The 11,157-nt window shown below is 44.5% G+C and overlaps 1 protein-coding gene across 4 annotated transcripts; it reads right to left on the bottom strand.

The window, feature by feature from the left end:
* Positions 1-9,616, bottom strand: cpeb1b (cytoplasmic polyadenylation element binding protein 1b). Of its 4 annotated transcripts, none has more exons than XM_071922473.2 (12): positions 9,584-9,616; positions 9,139-9,307; positions 7,074-7,304; positions 5,251-5,480; positions 4,340-4,595; positions 4,080-4,193; positions 2,969-3,073; positions 2,447-2,583; positions 1,989-2,187; positions 1,692-1,786; positions 990-1,070; positions 1-459 (listed from the first exon to the last, which is right to left on the bottom strand). In XM_071922473.2, the coding sequence occupies exons 1-12, from the start codon at positions 9,596-9,598 to the stop codon at positions 349-351; spliced, it is 1,743 nt and encodes a 580-aa protein (XP_071778574.1). In that variant the 5' UTR covers positions 9,599-9,616; the 3' UTR covers positions 1-348. The 4 variants fall into 4 exon arrangements, with proteins under 4 accessions (XP_071778574.1, XP_071778572.1, XP_071778573.1 ...); XM_071922471.2 differs by having other exon boundaries at positions 7,074-7,313; positions 9,094-9,307; positions 9,584-9,598; XM_071922472.2 differs by having other exon boundaries at positions 7,074-7,313; positions 9,584-9,598.
* Between the last annotated feature and the right edge of the window lie 1,541 nt (positions 9,617-11,157).

The raw sequence follows: 11,157 nt of genomic DNA, 5'->3' as shown, positions 1-11,157 counted from the left end.
AGAAAAAGGAAAAAAAAGGCATTTTCATCCACGTCTTAACCTTGGGCTGACTCCCATCGTTCTGTCTGGCCACAAGTCTGGGAAACTGCATAAGTGTGAGGGGCCCCTTGTCTACCCCAACAAGGTCACTGTGCATAGTGCCACTGTGAACAAGTAAACAGCAAAAATGTAGCAAGTGCAATAGTGAACATTTTCTACAGTGATTTCCCCCAGTGCCTGGTGGGAGTGCCATGGTGCCCTCACACCGTGAAGGAGGTCTGGCACTCGTGCTCTGCTTGGCGGGCAGCCACGCCCCTTAGTGCGGGGCTCTTCCTCTGGCCCTTCTCTGCGGATTTGGACCCATCTGCTCTAGCTGGAGTCCCTGTTCTTCTGGTTGCGCATTAGGGGCCGGTGGTTGCTCAAGATGTCCATGGAGTGCTGCCAGTGCCAGCAGGAGCGGCAGTAGTACTTGAAGCAGGCCTAGACGCCAAAAGACAGCGACTGAGCATAATGTGGGCTACACAACTATCACTGACATTTCTGATGTTGGAAAAGCATTTTCAGACGATCCAATTCAGATTGAGTTCACACATGAGTGAAATAAATTTCATCAACCACCTAGTCTCATTTAGCCAAACCATTCTCCACACTTCATTTTTGCTGTACAAACGCAGAAGGATGTTCTGGCAGAAACATTTTTTGAGCCCGGACAACATTAGCACTAGTTATCCATTATAAAGCTGCTAGCTGGACAGCTAACTTCTTGTGGCGCATTGTAGGGAGATTTTCAAAGAGGTAACACAGTGAAGAACGGAAAGGGAGCCAGAAAAAAACCATTTCGCCAGGGCCAGGAGGGGAGGATTATCCAAGCAGACAACATCCGCCAAGCTAGACTATGAACCACCAAGTGATTGAATAATGAAATCAGGATTATAATTTAGACCTTTGAGGCAACAAGCTCAATAGTCTAACCAACTGTAAAACCCAGTGAAACTGGAAGTTCCACTCACCTGGTCTCGACAGAAGAAAGGCCCGGCTTGGCGACTGCAGACTTGGCACATTGAGTCTTCCAGGTAGGGGTCAATCTGGACCTGAGGGAGGAGGAAAGACATGCTGCTCAGTTAAAGAAAACCAGAGACGGGCTACTAGGATTTTGGTTTTAGGGATGATCCTAGCTTCAATATCTGCCTTCCTGTTTGGAGAGAACGTCACGTTCAACTCTGTGCACGATTCTGTCCATTTAAAGACATGCAGGACTTTTATAATATCACTCAAGACCAGCACAACAAAACTGCTCGAATTTCAATAAAATCTCTACTTTTGTACACGTCTCCTTGGTATTCTTTCATCATTTTCCAACTGAGGCACACTGAAAGAAAACATTCACCATTGTCCCACAAGGTCGCTAGTAAACTCACTGTCAGCTCAAGTGAAATTGTCTCAAGGCTTCCTAACTTCTATCCAGCCTTAATGCAGTGGAGCACAACAATTCATAAGAGGTCTTGAGTGATGTTCTACAAGTTATGTACTTTTGCCAATAAAAAATAAAAAAATAAAAAAAAGGGCTTGGAGTTGAGTGTCAAGTTCTCTCCAAGACAAGAGAACGGCATGTATTGGGTTGGGCTGAACAATCCATTCTTCAACTAAACAGCACAAAAGGCAGTTATTCCCCTCGAGTCTAATTACATTCCACCACAAGAAAGCATCTTTACCTTCTTTGTAAACTTTGGGGTTTTGATCTCCACAAATGCTGCGCACACAGCCTTCAGGTAACTGCGCTGATTGTTGAATGTGACACGTCCAGAGCCTGTATGGAGATGATAGTTGGTGGGAAAAGGAGGGAGTTGGAGAATTAAGGTTGGAGCAAATTCCTTTGTAGCCATATTTTTAAAAGATACAAACAGCATGCACATACTGATGAAAAAAAGGATCTTGCCATCAGTAGTTTCACATCATTAAAGGATGAAAACAAAGGCCCACGTCCATCCATTCCAGAAGAAACATCTCACCTATTGGATACTTGTGCTTGTCCGTGTCGATGCCAGCGTACATGACGCCTCCGAACAGGTCGTTCATGATGCTGGCCAGGGCCTCGGCGTTCAGCATGCCATGCAGCGCACCAACAAACACCGTCTTGCTGGGGTCCAAACGCTGGGAAGGGCAGCGCACGTAGTTACTGTCAGAGATCACCCAGGGGATCACTTGGACCTGGACCGCCAGAGGAGAGAGAGAGTCACAACAGTTACTGGAAAGCTTTCTTAACAGACTGCCTTTCTACTTTTTCCCTCCCTTTGAACACTACTCAACTGGGCTGGAGGGAAGTGTAAGAATACAGAGCAGCCAGGTTTGTGGAATGAATCAAAAGTTACACTATCAGTCACATCTATCCAATTCTAAAAGTACACCTTAATTTCTCGATCAAAAACGCAGTGCAGGGTCTAGTCTTGCATGTCTAGTTCCTACTCACATCCTTGCATCGCATCCTGCGGCTGGACATCTTGAAGTAGTACTCCCCGTTGTCCTCAGGGTGCAGCAGGTCTTGGGTGCAGGCGTGGAGCAGCCCGCGCACAGACTTCTCGTTCTCAAACACCAGGTAAACATAGCCTGGAACGCACAGCAGAAAATTTCCAGATATACAACATGGTGGACCCACAGTGTTCAGATGTGCATAGTTAAAAGTCACTGTCCCAAGTACAATTGGATGAATACTCTACCTTCTACAGTAGCTAGTATGCAAGATATTTACCAGCCAAATTATGTTTCATGCTACAGGAATACTCAATAGACAATGTCAATATCCCCCAAATCAGTCTACAGCCAACCATAAGTTCCTGTCTGTGGGCTGGAAGGGTGTGTGTGTAGTAGGGGGTTAAAATCATTTAGTGGCCAACTGACTTCTTCCTAAACTCACCAGCATGCCATGTGCTCACCACAGTGCAACCTTGGAACCAGAAACAAAAAAATACATAGCCTACCAGCCTGTTGTTACCTTTGGGCATATTACCTTTAGGAGGGCAGCGAGGGTGCTTGCCATCCTTACCCGGCCACTCCACACTCAGAGGGCCGTAGCCACTGAAAGTGTTGATCAGGCCAGCTGAAAAAACAAAGGATGGAAGGGAGTGAGGGGGGTTAGTAGACTTTTAAAAGTGACAAGGAAACAACATTTTAATGGTGTCTTGTTTCACTAATTTGATGCATTTCCAGTTGAAACAGGATGTTGGAATGGGGCTGTTCAAAACTGCATTTACATACATTTTTGGGCGTTAAACCCCAAAAACCCACTGTTTCATGTTGTGAAAACATGATGTTGATGAAAGTTGTGAAGTTGCAGGTTTTATGATGGTATGCCATGCACCTAAAAAGTATGGTGCTTTCCAGGAAGTTAATGGGATTTTAATATAAAGATACAAGAAAATTTGAGTCTTTTAAAGTCACAACGAAATGAAAAATGACTTTCACCTTGCTGGTTACTTAACATACACCTATTTAATAAATGCCAAAAAAGGAACATTTTTATCTTTGTATTTTTAATAAAAGTCCATTCGTTACTTCCTGGAAAACTATTTTAGAGGATACTTCATGGTGCACCAGTAGGCATCCATAAAACTTCAAACTTTCCCCTTCACCCCTCCATCATAAAACCAGCAACTTAACTTTGAAAGAGACACAAGGGGCATTTTGGGTGTTCACCCCTGAAAACCCTGTTTCCTTTTCCTAAAACACCACAGTTGCGTCCCAGTGGCTGGAACTGATTCATTTTGAAGAAACTAAAATTTGACCGATCAAGATTATGTGCAAAGCATTTTTGAACAGCTCCTCCCTGCATTATATCCTGCCCATATCCCACCCAAACATCCTGTTTAAACTGAAAATACAGTGAATTATAGAAGCATCGAAATTATGTTTTTAATCTTAGCTTCATATAGCCCCCACCCCCCTTTCACTATAAACGATAGAGCAATAAGCATCTAGAAACAATAGCTCACTATAAAGGATGAGAGCAATAAGCATCTAGAAACAATGCCTCAAAAGCACGTCTGGCAGTGTGCAGTTAAAATAAGTGTGCAGTTAAAATAGCCGGTGTGAACAGCAGTAGTTACCTTCAGTGATATCCCAAGGCACTCCTCCAAGAAAGACCTTGCAGGAGTACAGAGGGTTCTTGTTGTTTCTCGGAGGCAGCTGGCCGCTCCAGGTGAACGTGGCTTCATTCACAGCTGATGGATCCAGAAGGGAGTGGTTAGTCACATTTCAAGGATCACTTCCATGTGCAAAGCCACCGAGACAAACATGTATACCATCAAAAGGAAAAAAGGCAGGTCAGTGATATATACACGTTAAGATGTTGTGAAGTTTGATTTACCCGCAGCCTGTCTGTGTAGGCGGGCCTCCCTCTCGATGCTGAACGCGTCATCAGGCTGGTCCAGCAGGTCCAGCCCAGGCCACAGAGAGCCAGTGGGCCAGCGGCGGGAAATGGCCGAGGAGGCCGGGCTGGCGCTGGGAGGCGGGGTCAGAGGAGAGCCGCTGTCCTGGTGGTCCAGGCGAGAGCCGAGTCGCAGCGGATCCTTCTGCATGTTTGACACGAGATAAGGCAGGGGAGGGGAAATCCTCAAGGTGGACTGGGGAAAGAGAGAAATATACTGTTACTACAGACACAAAAAGATTAGCTGACAACATAATTTATTAGGGATGGTATGATATGCTTATCTCACGATACAATACGCAATATGTGGTTCATGATTCAATATAACCATGATACGATTTAATAAATAAAAGTTCAATGACAACAAAGTATGACTGTGCAGAATTATGTGTATTTCTGAGACACAAATCTATCTAGCAATGGCTTGATAGGATGTAAACAATATAAAAATGTAATTACAAAGTGAAAATATAATATCGATGCGAGCTTGTGAAATTGTGATAGGCAAGCTGTCTCATTTGTGATTACTAAAGCAGAATAAAATGTAGCTAATATCGCCATTTATTTTGCTGCCCCACAACACGCATTGTCACATTTTTGTATTGCAATATATTGTCCCATCCCTATGATTTATGGATATAAATTGTGCTTTAAGTTTGAATCCAAATTTTCTGCAGGTAAGCAAGTTATGACCAGTCTCAGCTTGTCAAATTAGTCTCAATTTGTGGTCGTCTAATATTCAACAACAAACAAGGTATCTAGGTTTGGGAAAAAGGATTTACTTCCTGACTGGGCCTCAGTGATCCAAAACACAAAAAGGAGATTACAGAAAAAGAGTATCATGTCCATACCAGCAAGTCGCAGAGATGGTCGGATCCAGAGCTGAAGCCGCTGGTCTCGGAGTCCACAGGACTGCTGGAGCGCGAGTCCAGGAAGGAGCGCGAGTCCAGCCGGTTTGCCATGCGAGCCATGCCAGGGAACTTCTCCAGGAAGTCAGCAGTCGTGCCCATGGCCTCGTTGGGCAGGTAGCCGGGGGGTTTGCCCAGGAGGTTACCCAAGGGGCTGTTCAGCATGCCCAGCACTGGAGAAAGGACAATGACACAGCATTTACAGAGTGAAATGAAACTTGAGATGTTTTTGGAATGGCTCATGGCAATTTCAGAGAAACGCAAGTTCTACGCAAGTTCCCATGGCAATATTGCCCCTTTGCACATCCAGTTACAAAACAGATTCCTCTAAACAAGCAAACTGATGAAAATGGAATTTGTGTGCCAAATTTGCATCGGTGCCATATCAATTTGTGTGAGCCGAGAGGCATGCCACTGGACAGCTGCCACACTGCAAATGCAAGTTTCTAAAATTGTGTGTAAGAGGTGCTCAATGTGCAAGCCAACCCAAAATGCCCCAGAGCATTTTCAGTTTTGCTTACTAGTTGTGTAACTTGACTGTCTGACAAGTATATGATGCAAATTAATTCCACAGAAGCTACATGCTCTTCCCTTTAGTAAATTATTCCAGACTGAAGTCCCCATCACTGACAGTGCTTTTCACATCAAAAAAAGTGATTGCTAAAGCAACAATTTCTCAAGTATTAAACAAGGTCTTACTTGCTCTTGATAACCAAGTGAGTCAGCTGGCAACCGTGGCAAATATGTACTGTGTGGCCTGTAACAGTGTACTGAACATGAGGCTCCAGGGGATTATTCAGCTGTAGGCAGCATTCAAAGCTCTGGCCCACTTTACAGGCCCAGTTTAGAGTGCTCCAAATGAAGTTATGCCTGGTCGGTATGGACATGCAGCGATACAACCACAGCACCACAAATGGGTCAGGACAAAATGGGGCATCATTAGTTGGTGGCATTTCTCTGAAGACACATTAATCTCAAAGAAAAGCATAACTGTTCAACACAAACAGGGAGTACCATCCACACTAGCTGTGTAGTAAAGCAAGTGTGTGCGTGATAAATCTAAGCACAAATGTCATAACGTTTACAACATACTTTATCACTCATGTCAAACAGCATTGTGGGATTTTTACTCTAAAACTAAAACAAAACGAAAACTAAACAACCCAGTAAACAATATAATATCCTGGCTTGATCAGCACACTGATGGGAAAACAATTTGATTCAGTAGAGTAACCAATATACTGATCAACAGGTATCAACTTTGCAAAACCAAGGGATCCTCTTCATTTGATCCAAGGAAATACAACCATCTCTCCATGTCAAGCCTGTTATGGTTGAAGGAAAACAAAACAAAAAAAAAAAATGTTGCTTCACAGGAGTGTTTTTGTACCGGTCAGATTGCCAGAGATGCAGCAGAGCAAAACTGCCACATCATCCTCCCTAGCGACGCTACAGCCTGTCCCCACACACACAAACACACTCCTCTAGTTGAGAATAACCAACTGTCCCATATTTCAAATAACTCCAGTGCTACACAGATAAGAGACCCAATCACAAACCTAACATCAAAGACACTTTAAAATATCTACTGTACAGCCACATTACATGGGGACACAGAGTGACACTTTACTCTCGGACAACAACAATATCCCACCACAAACCAATTTCTGGGACATTATATGGTCTATAGAACACAAGGCCGTGTCATAGGCTTGTTGCTCTTCCTTCACAACGATAGTCACTGTAAATAAGGGTCTGGTACTTACTGGAGGGTGAGCTAGTCTGAACCTGGGAGGTGATGTGTGTATCCGTTTCCTGGCTGCTCCAGGGACGCTCCCAGCCAGACAGACTGAGGGACTGGAGGCCCAGGCCCAGGTCTGTGACATCCGGCAGGCCCCGGGACGACGGCATCTCCTGGGAAAGGGACATGCCGCCGCCGCCGCCACCGCTGCAGCTGGGGAAGAGCATCCTGCTGCCCACCGCAGCCAGCTCCGATTCTTTCCGGTCTGGGATCCAGTTCAGGGACGAAGACGGATGGAGAGAAGGGGAGAGACAAGTGTTAGACGGCCACAGAGAGCTCAGCTGTTAGTCTGCATTCACCTAAGTGGAAGAGGGCAGGGAGAGAATACTGATTTGTTACAAGCAAAATGGCTTCTGTAAAGGCTCTTTTTGAAAATTCTGATTAAAAACAATGTTAAAAACAGTTAGGGCTCATCCTCCCATCTCCCCCTTCCCTGGCTGACGGGGGAGCTAACCTGCCGCCACTGTGCCCGGTGCGACTGCCATGCATCTCCGTCCGCATCACTGACCCACCTAGCAGCATGTGACATGGCTGCTGATGCACTCACACACCCCTGCTAATGACATCAGCCTCCCCCCCCCACCTCCCCCTGCTTCCTCGCCTAACAACTGTGTAATGAAAAATTCCTGTCGGGAGATATTGGCTCGTTGATAGAAAGTACTCCCTTCTCTCTGGTTAGAGCACAGCACGTCTCCGAGTCGGTGGTAGACAGCCGCGGCCGTTACTGCTGCTGCTTACAGTGAGTCTAGCCTTGTTTCCTGAGCGAGCTGGAAGAGAGGCAGGAGGGAGGGGGGGAGAGGGGCCGAGCTACAGCGGCTTAGGAGGCAGCATGGGAAGCAGGAGCGAATGAGTCAGCAGACTTCCAACTAAAACTACTTTGGATTTGAGCTTGGTCAATACCACAACATGGAGGGGGGCTGTGAATTTGAAATCCCTGGTGTATTAGTTGGTTGGCTTATTCCCCAGAATTTCCTTGGTGCCACACACTCAGTGAAAAGACAGACAGGCAGGCAGAGCCTCGCTGTAGCAGGAGCAGCTGACTGATCAGATGTTGGAGGACGGAGCGATTTGCACCGCCAGCTCCTCCCATCCCTCTCCAGGTCTGGAAAGCATCCAACTGCTAGCTACAGCCCTGATTCAGCAACACCAAGCCAGGGGGGGTGATGGGGGATGTGGGAGGGAGGGAGGGAGGGAGGGGAGGGGGTGGAGGGGCGGACAGGCCATAGGAAAAGTTTGATTCAAGCTGGATTACACTGACAGATTCACTATGCATTGTGATCCAATTCAGTTTTACGGGGGCCGAAGAGTTATGGAACATCGTTTTATACCGTCGGGTGGCTTACCATGTCAGAAGTTGGCCAAAACCAGATACCTTCATGTTATAATTTACATCTTGACTTTCTTTCATCTTGCAACAAGCAAGGAAACAAGATTGCTTCCGAAAAGGATTTCATAGGGGCCAAGCAAGTGTGTGCAGAGGACTTAGGAGAATTAACAATTCAAGGAAAGGACACAGGACTGAGCTAAGCTTAACTCTTGGCAAATCTCTCACTCTCAAAAAAAAAAAAAAAAAAGCTTACAAGTGCTGCAGTGCTGCAGACCCAGCGATGCAGCATGAATCAGCTGCTGGCACCTGAATGGTAATGACAAGGTGACGGGGTGTAATGGATGGCATTTCTGATCAAGGAAACCCATCGGCCTCCTCCTGCTGCCTTTTGCAGGGATGCACTTTTGACCTCTCCTATGAGGTTTTAAAGGAAAAATCCACCCTAAAACACTTTATCACTGCTGAAAATCAGCTGTTGGCTTTGTGCCTTGCAGTTCTGGGTCCATTTTGTCATTTGCTGGTGTAAGTGTGTACAGCAAAAAGCTAGCAATGCAACACTTCATCAACAAAATAACTCCTGGGATGCAATGATCGTCACACAGTATAACAACGCAAGAGTAGAGTCCCAGGGTGGATATTTCCCTTTTCCTTGTGCAACCCCACAGTCTCCAAGCGCTTAGTCTGGAGTAAAATAAGACTTTACCGCACAGCAGGTCTCGCTTTCCCTTGGTGTTGGGTGTGGTGCACACACCGGTAAAATCCAGAGCATTGCCCAGCATGGTGTTCATCCGACGGAAGATGTCTGCGTTGCTGCAGGTGGACAGCGCAGGAGACTCGGGGTCCCAACGATCAGCACCTCGGGGATCGTCTCTCTGGGGGCGCAAAGCAGGGCGAGAGGCTCGTTAGGGGGGAAAATAACGAAAACTAAACTTTTATTGCAACGAAATTCAGCCCTGGTGCACTTTTTTACACTGAACACACGTTTTCAACTGTTTTTTAATAGCTCCGGAGAGTTAATTTACGTCTGTGTGAATTTAGGCCCCAAATCTGAAAGACGGAGCGGTTACCGAAACACACGAAGGTCAAGGACACACCACGGGCCTAAAAAGATAAATTCACTTTACTCAAGTGTTTCGTTTTTAACTCACCAGGGAAAACGCCATGATGTGGATAGCCTATGAGAAATGTAACAAGTATAACCGTCGGCTGGGACGAAAGGTCATATTTATGAAGTCTGTTAGCCGGCTAATTAGTCTCAATTTGGGAAACGTGTGCTGTTCATCAAATGACCGGCACAAGGGCGCCGCCTGATGTTCACGTGCAAAGCCAACACACAAACAAAACACATCTCACACAAAGAGATGTTTTGAATTACACAGAAATTGGCCAATAAATGTAGGCTATATATGTTTTGTACACGTAGATGATATTTATATATATATTATATATTATATATATTTTTTGAGTGGTCAAAATATATTTTGGGTTATGCTTGCAGACATACGTGAATATCAACGGTGTATATTAGGAAGGAAAATGTATTTACAGTGTCCAAAATATATTTCCCGCCCAATGCATGCTGGGATAGGCTGCAGCAACCCCCCCCCCCCAACCCACCTGCACCCTCTCCACCCTCCACCCCCATCCCTACCCCTACCCTGAATATGAATAAGCAGGTACAGACAATGAATGAAAATATATTGAATATTAAATAATATGAAATAAATGCTATCTACAGGTACAAGTATATTTAGAATTGTTTGTGCATTTTGGCTACATTTATAGTGTCCAAATAATCAGCATCCTGGTCATACTATTATGTTTCCTCATTGTTTGATATTGATACATTTTACATTGAAGTGTATCATTTGCCTGTGTCATGTTAGGCCTATGCAAGGTGCCTTAAATAAATGTTTGCCAAAATACACAAAGAAAAACTCCAAAACAAAACCTTAGAGGGATGTCTACCACCTTAAAAAAAAAAGTCATTTTTAATCTGTAGCTGTGCCACATTTGTTCCTTAAGCTGCATTTCCTGGTGTCACATGAACCAGTAGTCACCACTGAAATGTCCTGTGCTTGGTTTATATAGGGCTGCTTGCTTTACCAGGCCTAGATATGTCCACAACACCAGTTTAGTCGAACTCTTATCATCACAAGAGGTTTGTAGGGATTTTAAATGGTCTAACCCAGCTGGTTTTCTATTTTACCTGGTAGTTAATTACATTCACCTGGTGTAATGAGGACTGAAAGACTTGGGACACCAGGTGTATCAACTACCAGGTAAAATGAATAATGAATAGAATATAAGCACACAAATAGAATATACAATAATCAATAAAAACAGTAAAAATAAAATAAAAACAATGAAAGCAATGAAATAGAATGTAAAAATTGTGGGGTTCTATAAATGCATGCTGGTGTCAGTTTAAACACGTTGTAGATGTAGGCTGTGTTGATTGGAATATGGGAAGAAGTGTGGCATTAAGTTACAGTTGTTATATACAGATGTTACTTTCTTAAATATGGATTACTAAATCAGAAACCTGTGCTATATACACAGTATATTAGTATAAGTATAAACATGACAGCCTAATAAAATCTGTATACAGTATGAAATTGTCGAACCATTATGAAACTACATGCAGACTATAGCGATAAGAGAGGAATGTAAAAACTGAAGTGGGTATGTGAATTAGGAGAAGGTTTGTGTGTTCTCCTAC

This window comes from Centroberyx gerrardi, chromosome 1 (genome assembly GCF_048128805.1).
Source record: "Centroberyx gerrardi isolate f3 chromosome 1, fCenGer3.hap1.cur.20231027, whole genome shotgun sequence".
Lineage (NCBI taxonomy): Eukaryota > Metazoa > Chordata > Actinopteri > Beryciformes > Berycidae > Centroberyx > Centroberyx gerrardi.
This window is presented reverse-complemented; position numbering and strand designations above follow the sequence as displayed.

Coding starts and splice junctions, on each gene's coding strand:
- cpeb1b (XM_071922471.2), bottom strand. Junction 4,596..5,250: donor ACCATCTCTGCGACTTGCTG/GTATGGACATGA, acceptor CTCTTTCCCCAG/TCCACCTTGAGGATTTCCCC. Junction 2,188..2,446: donor GCAGGATGCGATGCAAGGAT/GTGAGTAGGAAC, acceptor CTGGCGGTCCAG/GTCCAAGTGATCCCCTGGGT.